Source organism: Cynocephalus volans, chromosome 8 (assembly GCF_027409185.1).
Source record: "Cynocephalus volans isolate mCynVol1 chromosome 8, mCynVol1.pri, whole genome shotgun sequence".
Taxonomy (NCBI): Eukaryota; Metazoa; Chordata; class Mammalia; order Dermoptera; family Cynocephalidae; genus Cynocephalus; species Cynocephalus volans.
In genome coordinates this window covers 127,645,242-127,665,919 of record NC_084467.1, presented here as the reverse complement: position 1 = coordinate 127,665,919, position 20,678 = coordinate 127,645,242, and the positions used below count along the sequence as shown (strand labels likewise).

The following is a 20,678-nucleotide window of genomic DNA, read 5'->3' as shown; positions in this document are numbered from 1 at the left end:
TAATGTAAGTCACTTACTTCAGAGGTGTCCCCACTGAGGGGTGATGGGTATTTGTATATTGGCTCCAGTCAGTCACTGATTACTAATATTCCAGCCCTTCTGGCATGCCGAATACAAGCTGGACAGTCTCCTAAAATTCTAAAAAGAAACTTCTGGCACAGAAATTCAGATCCTAAAGGTCGGAAGTTGACTGGACCAAATTTAATTGCGGGGTTTGAGGGACATGGGTGGCACTGACAGCATCTGCTACAGCCAAGAATAAACTTGTCATTTCTTAAGTGCTACTAGGGCTAGGAAATTATATAGACACATTACACATGTTACTTCTAGTTATGATGACTGTTCCACATATTAGCTTTTATTATTTCTATTTTAGAGTTGAGGAAACAGGTTCAATGAGGTTATACTAGACTGCAATGGAATTTTATTCATTTGTTTACTCATTTAAGAAATCTTTAGTGCCTGCTGTGGTCCAGGCCCTGTAACAAATGCTGGGAAGAGAAAGATCAGAAAGATTTATTCTCCACTTTTAAATAGCTCACAATCCATTAAAGGAAGACATGTAAATTTTTAAAACTGCAAAACAAGTATTGTACGTGCAATTATAGAAATATATAACAAGGTAAGGGAGAAGAAATTCTGTGGTGTGGAATGAGCAGTTGCACAACTCTAGGGGGCACCATTCACATAAAATACCATGTGACTGGTGCCCCATAAAGTTATGCGACATGAAGGGCCTGGGTGGAAATTGGTAAAGGTGGAATATGGATGTCTCTTCTCTGGCCTCCCTGACTCCCAACTCTTCTGTTTCTGATGTGCTCCTTACATTGCTATAAGAGCTATCATCTTAAACATAAATATAATCATATCATTGCCCTGCTTTGAATCATCTGCTGTCTCCCCATTACTCACAGAATAAAACTAAAATTTCTTATCATAGAACAAAAGCTGTTCATAAATTAGCTCTTTGTCCATCGATACAGCCAATCTGTATCACTCTGACTTAATGCACTGGCCCAGTATCATTCCAAGTCCTACCCTGGGCTCAAGATTACTTGAAGACTTCCAAATGCCTAAGGTTAGGCTATTTCCCACCTTGCACCAGATGCTCCCTCTGCCTATGATATTCTTCCCCTCTTTGTACAGGTGTCAAAGTCCACACATTTTTCAAAATTCGACTTTTCACATCACCTCCTCTGTGAAATATTGTAGTGGAAACAACATGACCTTAAAGTCTAAAAGAGTTCAAGAAAAATGCTGACTACACTTCTTTAAAGACTTATCCTTGTATATTTATTTAGTTTCTCTTCTCTTCTGTCTCCCAATCCACTGGAGACAGTAATACCTACTTATAGGATAGTTAGGAGAGTTGGCCCAGAATAGGTGCTTCATAAATATATATTGTCTCCCTTTTTCCCTAGACAGATTGGATCATACCTTCCTCTGGTCTATCACTAACTCTGGTACATTCCTTTAATGTAGGAATCATCTTACCGTATCACAAGAATATGGTGCACATCTGTCTTCTCTGCCCCAGTCCATAACACTCTTAAGGAGAAGGCCAATGTCTTATTCATCCCCAGCAAACCAAAAACAGGTCCAAGAGTATAATAGGTGCTTGACAAATGTTTGAAGAAAAAAGGAGGGGGAAAATATGAGGTCTGCAAAGATGAATAAAACATGGCCTCCATCCAAGAGGACTTCACAGTCTAGTGGGGGAAGTTGGCTCACATACAACTCAATATAATACATGTCATGCTATGATAAATGCCATAAATATAAAGAAGCCCAGAGTCAGAAGTGATTGTTCAGACTGGGAAAGGGTAGACTTCACAGAGCAAGATTAAAGTCAGGGAGGGAGAATTCTATCCTGCTCAGGAAATGCTCACAGCTCTGAAAGTTATTAGGACTTAGTAGGATGGGAAAGAAGGAAGAAAAAAATAGTTTCAACATACAAAAAAGGCATTTGCCTATTATGATAGGGGCAAGATAGTCCCCCAACCCCAAAATTGTTCTTTCACATTTTAATGTCCACCATTGCCCTATCCAGATTCCCTTTTTAAAATTCAGATCAAGTGAAATAAGCCAAGCTCAGAAAGAGAAATACTGCATGTCTTCACTCATAAGTGGGAGCTAAAAAATAAACAAATAAATAAAAAAGGAAAGGAAGAAAGATACAACAATCACAGTAATAAGTTGAACTTTCAAAAGGAGAAAACAGAACTGAGGTTACCAGAGGTGGAAAAGGGGAGGGAGGTAAGGGAAGAATTAGCAAAGGAAGATGAAATACGATTACATTGTATAATGATGAATATACTAATTATACTGATTTGAGCATCACATGTTGCACAGAAGTGTGGATTTTCAAAGCTGTACCCCCCCCCCACAAATATGTACAATCGACTATATTATATTTATGTTTCAATTAACAGAAAAAAATTCAGATCATCATAGCAAAAGTGGTACTTTAAGGTCCTGTGGGTTGCTGGTCTAAGGTTACTCATGACACCACTGCAGACTGAGGTTGGGGCATAAAAGATATGTGGGGTTTTAAGAGAGAGGAAGGGATTTAAGAGTATGGCTAGAGCGCTGTGGTAAGCAGCATGGAGGAAGAGGATCTGGGAAGTCAAACTTCATGGTTGTGCATTGGATGGTGGGATGGAGAGAGCAGAACTGAGTGTTGTCCCTTTGGATCACCTTCACTGGAGCCCTGAGGAATTGCCAACCAGTCATGTGGCACCTCACTCACACTTCTTCCTAACCTGTCCTTGGGGGCCCCATGCAGCCCAGACACGTTTCTTCTTTTGTCACTGACCTCAGAGGAAGTTCCCTCCAGGACCTCCGCATCAACTCAAGTGTTTCTCACAGTACACTGTGCCTTGTGACACAGACATAATCCTTGTCCTGGTCAACACCCTTGAGGTCCAGCTCAAGTCCCCTTGATCAAGAGGGTTATTTGCAAAAAGAAATCCCTCAAATCCAGACTGAACACAGACATACAAATAGTAATTTCTTAAGGAAGGCAAGATAGATTTGACCCACCATTCTTATCAAAACAAGAGCCTGCCCCTGGCAGTATGAAAGACAATAGGATCCTTCAGCACTACCTGAAAAAGCATTTAGCCAGGACAGTCTTATTTATCCAGTCTATTGCAATGATTAAAAGCATGAACTCTCAGTATGCATGTCTGCATTCAAATCCTATTTCAGCCACCTCCTACCCGTGTGATGTTTTGCAAGATACTTTCACCTCTCTGTGCCTCAGTTTACTCATTTGTAATATAAGGAATACTATTCACATCATTGAACTGGTGTGAGGATTAAATAGATTAGTTATGTAAAGAACACTACTTGGCATATAAGGGCTCAATAATGTTAGTTATCATATTGTTATTATTATTATTATTATGATTACTACTAATCACAGGTTGTATTATTTTCTAGATATCTGGCTTGATGTTGATGTATGGGATACATGTCAGAAAGAATCACTATTCTCCCTTTACTCTATTTTACATACTCTTACCCTTTTTCACTTCACAGAGATATTAAGCATAAATAAAATCATCTCCTTGAACGTGCTCTTAACTCAGTTCCTACGTGTTCATTTCCCACTCCCACCAATGTTCATAATTATGTGTATTTATAACAAGTTTATTGTACATTCCAAAGGCTGGGGAGGAAAACTGAAGTGGGGATGGGAAGGAAAACTGAAGTGGGGGACGGGGACAGAGAATTCATCTCGTTGGCCACCCTAGAGCTCCAATGGAGAACTGAGGGTGCAAGTCAAATAAACGCTCACATGGTCGACATATATAACTTGAATCTGGAAGGGTCGGAAACAATGGAGAGGAGAGAGACCTGTGGCAGGGTATATTCCGCCCTACCTAAAGGCAATCAATTTGATTTTTAAGAATACTATGCTGCTCATGGAAACACAGCTGGAAACTGGATTCTGTTCTCGTGCTGCCCATTCGTAACCCTTATCAGTAGCTGCTTTGTTCTGAAACCCACAACCTGTACTTTTAAACAGTTTTCAGAGGTGGGCCTCTGAGGACGAGCCTACTTGGAGCCAGCCTCCCACAGCCTGCGTTACCTGCACTCTGGCCTCGGTGAGGTTCACCCGGCGGGCCAGGTCTTCTCGCACAAAAGCATCAGGGTAGTGTGTCCGCTCAAAGACACGCTCCAAAGCCTGCAGCTGGCTGCTATTGAAGGTTGTCCTGTTTCTCCGCTGCTTCCTCTTCTTCTTTTCCTCTGAGTTCAGCTGGTCATCTGGAATAGAAGAAATTGATGATAAGGAGCCCAATTTGCTTGAGGGGTCCCAGTTAACACTTTTTAACAATGTATCTATAGTGAGAAACTGCTTCATTTGCTCACATCCTTATCAAAGTACTATAGAAAATGCCACGTTCTGTGCGCAAATGTGGACATTGAGGCTCGCAAGTTCATATGCCAACAACCTCCAGGAGTTCTGATGCTAGGTGGTTGCTTCCAAATGTAGGACTAGACCTGAACTGCCAGACAGACATTACTTGCACTCTCCTTGAAGCCTGTTTTTGTCAAAGGGCTCAAGGGAAATCTCACTCCTGCCCACGTTCTCTGGATTTCTCTAAAGATGGGGAAAGAAAAGTAGATCATTGTGTGCCTTATTTGTCTTAGGTGATGTATTTCCCTTCACATAGTTTTATAAGCAAGTAGACTAACTAACCTTGTGGTTGCTTCTCCCCAACACGTACACATGAATACAAATGCAGAGATAGAGAGAAGACACCACGTTCAAACCAAATTAGAAGGATTTCTGTTTTACCCTGCATTCTCTCTGAAGCAGCAGGTAATTCCTAACAGCATTCACTCAAGGCTCCATGCTGTTGCTCAGGCAGGCTTCTGCCTAGGTCAGGGCTAGTGCTACAACACCATCAATTCATGCTAACACTAGCCTGGGACTCACCCTATGAGAAGCCAAGAATGAGGAACAGTATCAAAAGATTCCCAAAAGAGTTTCACTCAAACTTGACTTCTAGGGCCCTGAGATCTTAGGGACCTTTGGAAAATTACAACCCCACGTTTTCAACTGTCAAGAGTTCACCTTGATTTTCTCTGAGTTCCCCTGAAGATATCCTGGCAAGCTAATCATCAGTAGTATGCTCCTGACCTGCCGCCCCCAACCCAGCCCCAGTCAGGAGTGATGGATGCATGAAACTGAGCAGAATACCAGCTGTGCTCACACCCCCTTCAAACCCTCACCCCGTGGCCTGAGCTGCCATTGAGCCCATGGAGCTCCCGGAGACGTATAGCACTGAGCCAAGGCCCAGGTCACAGGCTCAGTCTGAAGGAAAGTTATGAGGAGTTGGAGTGAGGATGGGAAGAAAAGAGAGCTTGGCACTTGTTCCACATGCAACAGAAATAGCTGTCAGCCATTTTTTCTAATATGCAATGTCTCCTGATTCTCTCTGATTATGAACACACAACATACTCAACAAAACTACTAGCACAAGTCACGATGTCCTAAGAGTGACAGCACCTACCTTAGCTATAATATTATTCTTATTACAAATTGAGGGCATTTTCTACATCTGGGGGGGGGGGGGTTCGAAATGTAGCTTAAGGCCAGGAGATCCTAGTCCAGATCTCTCAGTGCCTGACAACTGAGGCCTTTATGTCTTTTTGCTCAAGACCCCTTCTTTGTCAATGCTGCACATTTCCTCTTGAAAATTAAAGCACCCAGATATGGTAAGTGCTTGTTGACTTTGTTTTCAGGGAGAACATTAAATTTGTCTTGTCCTTAGAAAAGTGTGTCTGTAGAAAAATAATCATGTGATCTCAAGCAGACTTCTCCAGCCAAGGAGCTGCCGATGCCTGTTCCTTCTGTGCCTCTTGGTTGTGCTCAGTTGTTCGCCTCTCTGGTTTTTCACATCTGTGGTGCTTTGATGGCACTTCTCTGATACTCTCAGTAAGAACATCAGATCAGCAGCATCTTGAGAATGGAGCCAATTTAATAATAATTTCTGGGGTCTATCAAGGCCTAGAATATTCCAACCAGCATAACTGATTATACCATTAATTAGCTATTAGCAGAATTAGTTTACAATAATATCAGTGCTAGAATTCAAACACCTAGGACCAAATAACTTTTAGCAGTTGTCTTGCATTTGGTTCTCCTCCCTGTGAAATTATTTGGAAACATTCCTCTATTTCCCACTCTTTTTTCCAAATCCTTTTGCCTACAGTTCTGTGTCTTGCACTACAGGTCTTTCTAGGTCATCCAGGCCTTTGTGACAGAACCATAACCTGAATTTCATGCCCCCATTAAACAGAAGTCTACAAAAAATCCTTAGCTTACACGTGTTCTCCAAACTAAGGCCAATTAGACAGACCCCAGGCTCTTATTTTTAATCATATAATGGAAATTCCTTATTAACCCAATCCCATGATTTGTTTTCTTCCCTTGAAGAAAATTCTCTCTCAGGTAAACCACAAATTGTAAATCCTTTATGCTGTTCTATAAGCCTATTTCTTTTTGTACTGCCAGACTATGATCAAGACCAAGCATAATTTTATGTTTTGCTCTTAGTGCTACAACCTGCTACATAATCTCTCAGTATTTCTTTGAGATCTTCCACTGTTCCCTCAAATTCCACTACTGTCCACCATAAACCACCAACTCCCCCGACGTGGGAGTAAGGGAAACAGAGAATTACAGTTTATGACAGAGAATAAATAGCTATGATGACCTGAAACGATTCCAGCAAAAGTTTCCCAGTAAATGTTCCTGTTGTTTTTAACAAATGAAAACATCAGTCCAGATCATGTTGAAGGTGAGAAAAGACACTCAAAGAACAAGGGTCCAGAGAGTCTGGATCTGGCAAATGTCCCTCAAAGTGCAAATGTAATAGAAAGAGACAATGAGCGGGCAAGAGGCCGCTTGAGCGACAGCCCTTTGACTCTGTCTTTGCTCACTAGTCACAAACTGAGAGCTGCCCGTTTTCCTCCAAGAACTCAGAAGAACAGGACCCAGTACAGTATCTTCAGCAGCATGAGAGGAAACATAAACAATGTGGAGGTTTACAAATGCAGGACATCTGAAGAAACTGCGATAAACACATTTATCAGATTCCGGGCTCCGCTTGAATACATCGAAGAGAAAGCAGTATATTTGTATCATTGCAGGAGGATCATGTTTCTTGTAAAAACAGCTGCAATGAAGATTGGAAGCATGCTGTCCAAGGATACTGACATCCAGGTGGACATTAGTGTGCATCTCTTTGGCATTCTGAAGTGGGTAGGATTCATCAAGCTGCTGAATAACCACAGGAGACATGGATGCATTTTTATCAAAACAATAATATTTCAAATCCAAAGGATTTGTAGATTTTACAGTTTTATTGATGACTGATTGAACTGCAAATATGCAGTTATTGCCACTCTTTTAATAAAACAAGCAAAATGGCCTTATGAACAGGTGCAGGCTCACTTGGAATCGTGAGTCATAAAATACTGGCACCAAATACAGCCTGAGAAATTGTCTAATCCAACCCTCTTACAGATGAGGTGTACGAGTCCTAGAATGATAATGTGACTTGCCCAACATCACAATGTGAGCTTGGGAGTTCTAGGCAGAGCTAGAAGCCAGGACTCCTATTTCCATTTCACTCAAGTACAGATGACAATATACATGCCATGCAAAAGAGAAACAATAAAGCATCAGAGACAAAAATAGAAACCACTAACCAGGGAAAATATTTGTGGAAAAGACAGATTATTTTGTGCTAGCTATTATAAAGAGGGTCTAAGACGGAGGGTTGATGTGTATCACACGTTGTCATTCCTGCCAGAATAGCCATTTAAAAATGCAACAATTCTCATCTAGAATGGCTATGTTGATCCAGATATTTTTATATTTTCCTTATCAGTGGCCTCCATAAGTCCTCGCTTTATCAGTTAAATACATGCAGGATTATTTTAGCACAGTAGTATACCCCCATCTTCCATCTTCTCCCTATAATCATTTTGGTCCTTCTGTTTCATTTTAGGACACAGTTCAAAGTCTCTCTTTTTCCCAAGACACTTCTGAAATCTTACCTCCTTTGTAAAACTTTGCTGATAGCTCCCATTCATATTGATCTCCCCACTGTCTAAATTCCTATATATACTTTAGTATATTATCAAATACTTTTGTAAAATTATGGTCTAGTTCTTTCTATGAAAGTATTTTTTTTTTATCTTAATGCACTCAGGTAATCCTACAGAAAAGAGAGAGGGTCCCTTGATAAATTAAAGGACAATATAAGTTGAAAAAGTTAGAGTAGTGTTGTTGGTATAGAAGCAGTCCCAGAATATTAGAACTTTAGTGATTCATCCTAAGTTTTAAAGGGCTGAGTAATTTCTGAATTTCAGTTATTCTTTTTAACAGTGCAAACCAAATAATCAGGTTAGCATTATCTTCTGTTTCTGGATAATTTTACCTGAAGAGGGGAAAAACAAACTTCAGTGGTATTTCTTTTTCAGATAGATTAGTCATCACATTTAGAGATGGGAAAGCTTTGTGGTCTGATTCCTTTGTAAATGCAGAAATTAGTCCTTCATTTTTATCCCTTACTAGAAAAGTAGCTCAAAGGTAAGTGAATGATTTTAACACACTGGAACACACACAAGAAAGAAACGCTAAAGAGAACGTGTTTCCAGTAGATCAGGATGCTGGAATGCATATGAAGGAAAGAAAGCCATAGCCCCAGGTAGGACAGCCCTTGTGCATTCAGATATGAGCTAAAGAGAACAATTTCTATCATGAAATTCGCTCTGGACCCCTCGCATGCTGCTGAAGTTACACTAGAGGGAGGGTGGAGAAGAAAGAATATGAAGTGCCATCCTCAAGCATGGGGATCAGGCAGCATGTGGTTGTCCTTATACACCAAGGCCTTGCCCTCACCATGCAGACTACAGTTAACTCCAAAAGTCCCTGACCCTCTTCTGCCTTATGGCATGTGGAGGAACCTTGGAGATCCCAAATCAGTGGTCAGCCAAATGTAATTTAAAGGTACAGTAAAAACATATTTTAGGAATAAAATCTGAAGAAAAAAATGTGTTTCCTATGCTTGAGTCACATCAATTTGGAAAAAAAATCTGATGCAAGAAGATAAAATGCCAGCTTCAGTAGCAAAAACCAACAACCACATCAAAGCTTGTCGTCTGCCTTTTGGTTGAAAGCATGGCAGGAAAGCGGATCTAAAGTGCAGCCCGCTGATCATTTTATGGGCATTGAAGAATGTTCTCAAAGGAACTTACATTGCACAACAGCTACTTACTTTAATGGGATTTGTGTGGTTCAGGCCCTGTAACCTTTGGAAAATTGAAAGGAAGTATAATTGCAAAAGCCACTAAAAACTGCTTAGCTTTTATTGCAAGACCTATGAAAAGCAGCGAAATACAGCTGTGGCATTCATTTGAGTTTCTTTGGCTATACTTAACTTTAACTGAAATTAGGACAGTATCCTTTTAATATGTGTTCTGATAAATGACATACAGGTCACTTAACTGGGAAGACTGTTGCAATATAATCTGGCTTAGTGCATCACAATGACCAAAGCCAAGTTTAGCCAACAGCCACAACTTCTTCTCAACAGCATAGTCCCCACCAACAAATTCCAGCATCTGTCAAGAGTGATGAGATCTCTGACAATATAAATACCCAACTGTGTGGCTTCTGTTCACTTTAGGATATATTATCACATTATAGCTGCCAGACCCTGGACTTTGTATGGTGGTTTTAGATGTGTGTAATTTTTCCTTTACTGTCACCTTGGCATAGATTTGGTTTATTTTCAGTCAAGTATCAGTCGAAACCTTAGAAAACAGCATTACAACACCCTCAATGTAATTTTGGGAATGACACGTTCTTTGAAGAGTAAAACGCTCGAAAAAATATGAAGTAACATTAATTCAAATGGTTTTGACCAAAAAGATGATGCAGTGGCTCTGTGTAAAGATGCAGTGGTTCTATGCAGATACTGGTCCAAGTTTAGCTCTCTTAATATAGCCAATTCTCCTTTGAAACAGAAAACACTAAAGAACACAAGGTGCCATAATGCAATTTGCACTGCTTTTGACTTCTTCATCTCATGTATTTCCTTTCGTATCTCTAGGACAAATACTCTTCCACCGAGCCAAAAATATCAACACAATCCATATTACCTTATCTGCTTTAACTTCCATAAGATGCTTTTCTTAAAAGATTTCTGATCAGGACCCCTGAGGATATCAACACAAAGCCTTCCCACGTAGTCCCATGGAACTCTAGCTCTCTTCTGAGACTGTGTTGATAACTTCCCCCACACTGGCATTGTCCATGTGACTATGAGTCTGTTTTAGACCATAACTCCAGAGCACCTTGTTTGTGCTTGTATTTAATTGAAACTTTTATCAATGCTCAGATAAGAAATACAAATACAAATTAATAATCAGACATGGAATAGTCATACATTAGGATTCTTATTGTAGGAGTTGAGCTATTGGACAGAATACCTTCTTTTTGATAAACATATAAAATTCTGGCTTTAGATATGTAAACTACCCCCAATATCTCTGTAGATGAATCCACTGATATACTCATTTTTAAATTTATTATAGGATGTCCAAAAGAAGTGGAAAATAATGTTTTTATCAAACTCAACTAACTGTAATTGGGGAGGGAGCACAGAGGAGTAGAGTAGAAAGTAAACCAGCTTAGAAATCAAAACAACATGTGTTTTCCTATAGATCCTGCCCCTTACTAGCTCTGTGAACTTGGACAAGGTGCTTTACTTCTCTGAGCCTCAGTTTTCAAAACAATAAAATGGGAGTATGACTACCTGTTTCCTGGTCAATTGAGGATTTCATGACACATAATAGGCACAATAGTCTGGCACATCACAGGCATTTGGAAAGTGGGGGATTTTATGGCTACCACTGATGCTGTAATTTTTCCTTGGAAATGGGCAAGTCAAAACCATCACTGCTGTTCCTTTTTTTCCTGCTCACTGTTAGTATTTAGCTATTCAGTAAGATTCCTATCACAGAACAACTGGAGAGAAAGTAAAAAAGCCATACAAATATGTTGATATGGCTTAGTCATGTTTGATGGAGAACATAACTGAGAACTAGAGAGCTGGAAAAATGAATGAAATCTTTAAAAATCAAGAAGAACTGAGACATGGTAGTAGACTTAAAATTGCACAAGGAAATCACACACCTAGGTTCGTCCTGAAAGCTCCGTTTGGGACGCTTTTACGCTGTTAGTCAATTCCTGGCTTTCTAACAAGCCAATTTTCCTTTCTAAATTCAGATTTTGCTAAGAAACATTCAGAAAGCAAATAGATTCTAGCACTCTGACAGGTAAGCAATTGGTAACTTTAACAAGTAATCTCATTAGAAATTAGTTTAAAATACACACAACACACACAGGAAAAAGAAGGAAGGCCAAGGGCTAAAGACAGGCTATGAAAATTCAATTACTGCCCAGCCCATTTGCTTTGGGTTAACTAATTTAGTTGCCACATGTTTAAAAACACAAAAGTTGGGTCACATTACTCAATATTGACTCAGTGACTTTTTTTTTTTTTTAATGTCTGAGCACTTTGGTAAATTCAAAAGGATAAAAAAGAAACTAAAAAAGGCAAAGTTCTGGGAAAAGAATGTGTTCTGACTGAGATTTTTAAAAGCTTTCTAAATTTGCAATATTCCAAGAGTGTGGTCCCCTTGGAAATGCCTGGTATTTGACTAGGATGATAAACTAGGATACGGCATACACTCTCGTGAAATTTTTCCTTTGTCGTGTCTGTTGTCACTTAGTAAAAGACACAACATCAGTCTTGTCATTACCAGTAGAAATTGGCATCTTCATGTGAGGCAACTACCACATGGCATTTTATTTTAACAATTCCTTTTTTCTTTTTGGGGGGGGTTATAATTTTTAGTATTCTAAAGAAAAGTCAAAAACAGATTTTAAAAAAAATTACTGGAATTGGAGAGCAATAAAGGAGATGTATGTAATTAATGAGCAAGCTCAGTTCTTGGAAGGACAGGAGGAATGAAACAAAGATCATCTACGCACATAAAAAGACAATTACAAGGTATTTGTACTCTTGAGAGTAGAGGCGTGACTTACATTTCCTCATAATTTTTAATCTCAGGTTAAAAGGACAAGATGGATATAAGGGAGAAGGCCACAGGGAACAGAGAATCAACTTTTCATCACAGTACAAGAGAAGAACCACAGGTAATTCTGTAACACTATGTAGAGTAAATGAGCAGTCTGAAGAGGAAATTAGAGTCCCTCTCCAATGTTACTCTGGTCTTGGATTTCAAACTAATCTGAAGACAGAAACATGCTGAAATGATCAACCAAAGAAGCTTGATATTTTTAAATTCTGTTTCAATGAAAGAAAATTAACATGCTCCTTAAAGAACATGAAAAGCAAAAGTATAAAGAGTGGCTTAAAGCTTGATTTTCTTTTAAGGAAAATAGCACTCTACCATCTCTGGGTTTCAACTTTCTTATCCATGAAATGGGTTGCTGTCTTTGCAGCTCAGGCTGCCATAACAAAATACCATAGACTAGGTGGCATAAGCAAAAGAAATCTATTTCTCACAGTTCTGGAGGCTGGGAAGTCTTAGGCTCTGGATGCTGGCCTATTTGGTTTCTGGTGAGGACTCTTATTCTGGCTTGCAGACAACTGCCTTCCTGCTGTGTCTTCACATGGCAGAGAATGAGTGAATAAGCTCTCTGTTCTCTCCTTATAAGGGCACTAATTCAATCCTGAGGGCCCCACCCTCATGACCTCATCTGAACCTAATTACCTCCCAAAGACATCACCTTCAAATAGCACTGCTTTGGGGATTATGACTTCAACATATGAATTTGTGGGGGATATAGTCAGTCCATGACAACCGCTTTGAGATACAAATGATACATATATTTTTAAATATATAAAGTGTAACAACTAGTTATACACCCATCCGTCTATTTTGCTTTAAAACATATTTTGTAGTAGGTATTATGATGCAATTGTGGAAATTGCTTTGGACTGGGATTCTGGAGGCTCAGATTCTAATTTAGAGGAGTCACTGATCAGGTCTGTGATGTCAGCCCTTATTGTCCTAACTGGCATAATTATAGGTTAGACTATGTGACTAAGATCTCTTTCAAATCCAGCATTCTGGGGTTATAGAATTGTTTTTACATGTTTAGTACCTAACCAAACAGAAAGTGTTCAATAATTGTTTATTTAAGATGATAACTGAATTATGTCCTTTTGCTGGTGGTGGTGGTGGTGATGATGTTTTTGATTTTTTTTTTTTTTTTTTTAAGAAAAGCTTTGGCTGGATTATACATTGGATGAAGACTGTACTGTAATTACCATGCCTGGGAAAAGCTTAGATGATTGCCGTATTCCTTCACACCCACAGCACTCTATAGGGATAACTCTCCAGACTGAAATCAACCAGAATCTTTACTTTAGAAGAAATAAGTTCACCTATAACCACAGACTAGAGAAAGAAGAGACCTGAGAGGATTGTAACAAACAGTTATTCTATCCCCTAAAAGTACTGAAAGTAAATAAAAATAACTATGTGCTTCTTTTCTTTTCCTCTACCATTCTTGACCTCCCAACCATGAGTTGGGCGGCATTAGCCTTACTGCTAACACTGTCTTATTAACCACTGTAGGCTAATCCCCAAACTGATGCCACTGTTAATGGTCACACTCAATTTTGACCTATACATCCTCTTACTATCACCTTATTCACAAATTTGGACAAATATCTGTTGAGCATCTACACACATCCTAGGCCTTGTCATTATTCACTCACTTTTTACATTGATGGCTTCTTCTCCTCTTCCAAGTCTCAGCTTACCTGTGAGCTCTTTGCAGGGACCTTTTCCTGATCAACAACAGAGGTAGCCTTTTCCTCATTATTCTCTATCCATCATCTTAACCCTCTGCTTTAGAACACATCAATCTGTAATTATTTATATTGATAGCTTCACACTAGAATATGAGCATCACAAAGGTAGGCAGCTTGTCTGACTTGTTAACTTGTGGTATTTCAGCATCTGGTATTAGTTCCCGGCATATTCTAGGCACTTTTCTTATAATAACTGAATGAATATGTTAAACTATGCTTGGTGAAAATGCCTATTCTGGACATACTGGTCAATTCGCACTCAGCCACCAAACCTGATGGCTCTTTCAGGGATATGTTTCTGTTATGAGCTTTTGACGCACAGATTTTTCTGTGATGAAGCCTTACTGCATTCTCTATAAGGCATGGAAATTCCAGGATCAGGTGTTATCTTTCATGTACAAGTCTTTCATGTACTTTCTCAGTGCATGACTTTGCATCAGTAATTATCTAATTATACCAGTGGTTATCCTCAATTAAAAGGTAAGCCTTGAAGGCAAACGAACAAAGCATGTAGAACAGAGCTCTGTACCTCTTAGTAGCACTTAATAACTGTTTGGCTTTGATAATGACGATATATATTGAATTATTGACCATATTGCTTCCATTAAAGATAAAGGAAGTCTCCAAAGACATGACCTGGTACAGTTACCTCTATGTTGCAAAGAACTATGTTTAGCTTTAGGTTGTATTTTCTTCTAGTTAGTCTAGTCACCGTGCTTTCTGCCCCCTTTTGCTGGCCAATGAACTTGGGCAAGAACTTGGTTAATTCTTTCTTCAACATACAGGAACATTACTGCCTGTCAGCCACACCTAAACCTTAATTATATGATGATTTCCTCTCCAGGGATATGTGACTGTTTTAACTAGTAAGGAAGCTGGTGCGCTAAGGTCACAGGAGGAAAAAAAGTTAAATTTGTGCAAAACTCCCCAATTCATTTGGAATAATCTTATTGCATTGAGTCATGTTCCTTTTTGTTGAATAGCCCTAAAGAAGTCCTTGCTAATAGGTGATTCTGTCTGCCTGGACTGGAAACCTCTGAGTAATCTATGTGTCATTGTGACTCATGTCATGGCCACCACTTCCAAATCCCCATCATCTGCAAGTTGGCAAGAATTCACACTGCTCAACTCATAACAGGAAGTAGCCAGGATGGAGGAAAGACCTAATAAAAAGTTTTATTGATTAAAAAGAAAATGATAACTAGAAAAGGAGGATAACCAAGGATAAGGACCATGACTTTTTAGTCACCTCCTGGGTCTTTCTCTTCTTGGCATCTGCTTTTAATTTTCCTTCAATGCCAATTACAGGTATTCTTATTCCAATATCCTTGTTTCTTTTTTGCAGATTTCTCCCATTTTTAAATTTTTAAAGTTACTTTTGAGAAAGGACTTTGATAGTAATATGTTGAACCAAGAGCAGGGACATACTGAGACAGGCTGGTATTTCAATCCACTACAAGACCATTCCCCAACCATTGATAGAACTTTCATTTACTAGCTTTTTTATTTCTTGTCTACCCCTCCACAATTCTGATTAAAATAGCACGGGGTTTAATGATATGGTTAACTTAGAAGTCAGCACCTTTAAAATAAAGTATTTTAGGAAGAAACATGAAGATTTTATGATTTCAGGAAACTCTTATAGAAAACATATACTGATTATGTAAGTAAACAGGAGAAGGGATTTTGGAATATCCGATTATATAAACATAGTGTTTGCCATAAAGCAACTAAAGAAAGTGTGTGTGTGGTAACTGATTTGGGCAAAAGTGGGAACATCCTATATGCTGCATTTTAATTATTATTATTATTATTATTATTATTATTATTGAGCCAAAGAGAGAGTTATTTAAGAGGAAATCTTGCCCGTTTCTTGGTATTCAGCTGTGTTCTGCAGATCCCTGCTGGGCTCCTTCACCTTGTCCTATTTGGTTATTTCCATGCTAGTGTTTTCTAGCATTAATGGTCACACCTCCCTTGATAACATCATTAAACTTCTTCCTTTACTACAGATCTGTTAGTTTGAGGGGAAAGCTCCTTGGCTGAAGAATTGTTATGATTTTCTTTCCTGGAGACTTCCAGTTTTAGTAGCAATCCAAGGTCTTCCCAAGGCCAAGAGGCACTGAGCTTTCCTGGCCATTAAGCCTAGGTGGTCACCAAGCAATATAAATATAGTTAACTTCTTGACCTGAAAGAGCCCATTTATTATGTCAAAGCTTAACTCTAATTAGTCATAGCCCCAGACCAGATTTACGCAATCGTGATTTTGTACCCTTTCCCACATTTTCAGCAATCTAGTATTGGTAAATGTTTTTCATAGAAATTTATGAGAAAGACAACTTTACATAATGAGGGATGGGGGGGCAACTCCAGTGGATTAGATGTCAGACAACTTGAGTTCTCACTCTGTCTCTGGCCCTAAAAAATCATGTGATCTTAATGTAACTTTGCGAATGTGGGTTTCTATTTCTATTGCCAAAAAGAGCATAGTATTAAATTGTTTTTAATAACTCTTTCTGATTTTAAATTACAAATTCCTATTCAAATACATGACCAGTAGATAAATCTGTGCCCTCAGAGAGATGTATAGTAAAGAACAATATATTTATTTACTAATTATCTCTAATTTTGGAATCTATGAATTTCACAATGGATTACCTAGATATTGTGTAATTCCATGAATATGTATTTCTGTAGTCAAATCTGCAATGTCTTTAACGTTTAAATTATATTAGCAATGATCTTTGAGGTTATCAGAGTTATTTCAACATTGCATGAATGCTTATTTTCTTTTAGATAATTTTTAAAGAAAATGTTCAGGTTTAGTAGTTGTTCAAGCATTTGAGAGAGAGCAAAGATGAAAATCTATTTTATAATGCTCTAGAGTTTTAAAATAATCTCACCTTTCTTTAAATGTGGGGAACATAATTTCTTATAAAATGTCTGTGTGTGTGTCTATCTGCATACAGGTATAACTCAGCTCAGCGAATCCTGAGTCTAACTGATAATAGTGCTATAAATATGAGAACTAAAAGCAGATCCAATTGCCAATAATAGAAGGGACCAACTTGTTGCATTGTGAAAAATTTACTTGTTTGGTCTCTCTGCATAGCTTGCCAAAACTACTGAGACCTGTCTTCATTACCTAGTCCAGTACTAACTATATCTGGTAATTCACTTTGAAATATTAGTTTCTTGTAGAAGATCCCAGACAATGGCTCACATGATATCACTGCCAGCTGGACTTAGCTGTAAACAAAAAAATATATATTTTAAATAGATATTTCAGATGTTTAAATTTTAAATAAACCAAGGCAGAGTATGTATGTTTCCAAGTGAAGTCAATTGCCAAGTTGTGCAGGTTGGCACAACTGAGTACTACATCAATGGTGTCTTAAATTGCTGCACAATGCAAATATGGAGAGGGAAAGTGGAAAACAAAGGGAATGGGGTGCATTAAAGATGAAACACTAAAGATGTTCTTCCATTAAACTCTGAGAGTTTATACATTAAGACTATCCCACTAGGACTAACTAATACGTGCGGCTTTGGAAACATCTGCAGTGTATGTTTCAAAGTCCAGACCAAAGCCACTAGGTAAGTTTTATGGGTCCCTCTAGAAAAACAGTTCTTGTCAGGGCTAGAGAAATGATGGCTCAAAGCATCCAGTAACAACAGAATCTAGGCCTGTTAGTTAGATTCCAAACTTATACTTCTTCCAAAAGGAGAGGATCCAGAAAAATAATTTATTCCCCAGACTGAGTGTGAAAGTCTAATATTTAAGATTAAGAAAAGTTTGGTGTCTGGTCTCTTACACACAAAGTGAAGATCTGTTGGAGAAAATCTGCTTCCTATTTTGTTTACTCCAACAAAGACTATCATAAAGTTGAGCTTCTCCAAGATCATCATTTGTGTGAGCCAAGCAGAAGAGACAGGAAGATGTATGTCACGGGCTTCCCAAAGCATATCTTGCTTCTCAAGGATCCTTTAAAAAATATGCTATATCTGAGAAGTCAAGGTTGCATACAGTTCTATACAATGACAGCAGTGACCAATGACTAATAAATCAATTATATCTCGTGTACCCTACTTAACCTATGAATATGATGAATATTTGAAGTGTGTTTTTTGTGGTCTTAAGCCAAAAGTTAGCCACAGCCTAGACATTTTTGAATCTCAGAAAAATAACTAGAAATCTATGTTCCCCACTTTATTCTCAGTGCAGCTGGAAGGAACAGAATTCCATAAGAGAGAGACCATGTACTTGTATTCATAACTTCTGAGGGTTGAGAGACTGCATTCACATAGTGCCTTTCTTTCAAAGATCATAAAACACCTCACATATGTTATTTCATTTATATTACAAATGTCTCTATGGTATTAAAAAAGGGCACTTAATACAATTTTAACAAAAATTAAGTATTAATAATTTAATTCATTTCAGCAAAATTCACATTTATCCAATTTAATATATAGTACATGTTTAGTACTATTTCAGAATAAAAAATGGTCAGTAGGTAAGTTCATTAGTTTTACCTTTAACTAAAATTTTTATTTTTACTTTGCTTTCTAGGCTACATTTAGGCCATAGCTACTCTAAGCCACAGTAATTACTCTCTTTTCTTAACTCTGAGCTACTTCTTGATTCACGCATTGATTTACACATTGTTGTATATTTTAATATTGTCTTCTTCATTTTCTCTGTATTTTAGTCTCAACTAGCGACTCAGAGAGAAGGCTCAACTAGGGAAGTGACACTAGCTAGAAGACAGAAGAACCCTGAGAGCCAGACCTGGCTCTGTCGTGCACTGCCTTTCAGAAAACTCACTGATCCTTCCTGAGCACCAGTTTCTTAACTAACAAATGAAAAAAAAAAAAAAAAAAAAAAAAGAGTTCCTTAATGTCTTAAAGAATTGCTGTGATGATCAAATAAGATGATTTTTCTAAAAACACCATTATTATTAAAAGTTCTGTAAAGGTAGAGATAATATGTTGTACTTTTCTTACATACTTTCCAGGATCTAACGTGATGCTGGGTCAATATGATTTCCCAAGTAAGTACTTAATAAGTATTTCTAAATGACAAACAATTACTAAGTGCTTACTAGTTGCTGAGAACCACTGTTGAGCGCTTTACATGAACTCTTTTATATACACTAGGAGGTCATATCATTATTATCCCTCTATTGCAGATGAAGAAATCAAGGCTTAGAGAGTTGAGTAGCCTAGCCAGGGGCACACAGCTGACACCTGGTAGTTGGGCTAGAGGACCCAAGTTCCGAAATACTGTACTCTACTTGACCCTGATGGAACTGGTGATCCTGAAAGAATTCAGAGGTTATCAAATTATTTTCTAAACACTACTGAGAAGTGAAAAAATTTTTAAGAAGTGGATAAAAATTTGTGAGAGGGTGTTGGGTATAATTTTAACTTAGAAATTGAAATAGATAAATAGGCCAACTTCTTGATATGATTGGGTTGCAATCTTATGATTTTCATAAAAAGTGTTTTCTTCAGAGACGTGCTTCTGAGCTTTTGATTTGGCTTTGAGAATTGAAGTTCCAGCCTGCACAACATTTCTATTCTTCTCCTGATTGACCAGTTACAAGTCCCTCTGAGAATTGTGAGAGGATAAGTCTGGTGATGCACAAGGCCTCTGGGAAGAAGATAATTGCACAGATCTAGTACCCATCCATTGCACTCAACACCATAAGTCATTGAACTGCCATAACATCAGCTTTCCGGAATCCCCAAGTTGTTTAAAATACTGTACTATTGCCATTTATGGGAAAGTCATATTATACTGCCTTGGTCTTAAGTACTATATAAATAAATTTTAAAATTCATGTGTTTGTCCTTCAAAGGGTGCTTATGTGATAGAATATTGGAAAACACAAGGAAACAAAGCAAAACATACTCTCTTCTTATGTGAACATGGGCAAAGCCTCAATTTAAGGAACTGGTTAGTCCCACACTTAAGAAGTTAAGTTGGATAGTTCTCTTTTTAGTCTTTTTTTGATGGAAATTACATTTATAATTTCATTTGTGATTTTTTTTGGACTACTGGGTACAAAACTATCCTATCTACCCTAAGTGAATTGTTGTGCAGTACATGCGTGTATTGAAACAATACACTGTACCCTACAAAAATAAATAAACTTGAAAAAAAGAGAAAGTGCAACTCCCTGAAAAAAAGGGGTGGAATTATATTTGTTAGCAGAAATGTGGATCTACTTTTCCCTCACACACACCTATCATACCATAGTGACAACTCCATAGCAGGAAGTCTGACAAATCCACTTACCCACTTCTTAAAAGTTCTTCTATTTCTTAATAGTTTTCAGGAAAGAAATTTTATAACCTCGGAATTTGTAATTCTTGAACAAAACAAGCAAAGCATTTGGCTTCATTAGAGATGGAATGATCAGATCCCACATATTAAACTGAGTTCATGCCCCAGGCTCATATGAGCCTTTAAACCATGGAATTCAAATTAAGTTGCAATGACAAATCACAATTTAGATCTCTTATCTTGTGTTTTCTTTCTATTTAAAGTAACACATGTTTATTGAAAAACTATTGGCTGGTGAGTATTAAAGCTCAGTGGCCTCCACCCCCACGAGGAGCTCACAGTTTAGTGAGAAAAGCAGATATATAAGCAAGTAACTCCACAAAATGATTTAGGTAAAATAAGAGGGTATATAGAGTAAAGTTGTAGCACACAGGAGGGACCAACTG

The 20,678-nt window shown here is 38.1% G+C and overlaps 1 protein-coding gene across 2 annotated transcripts in view; it reads right to left on the bottom strand.

Moving 5' to 3' along the window:
* The window catches only part of PRRX1 (paired related homeobox 1), a 69,953-nt gene that overhangs the window by 13,861 nt on the left and 35,414 nt on the right, over positions 1-20,678 (bottom strand). For both annotated transcript variants that reach the window (XM_063104521.1, XM_063104520.1), the window contains exon 2: positions 4,097-4,272. In XM_063104521.1, the coding sequence (XP_062960591.1) occupies positions 4,097-4,272 (176 nt within the window). The remainder of the gene's footprint in view (positions 1-4,096; positions 4,273-20,678) is intronic.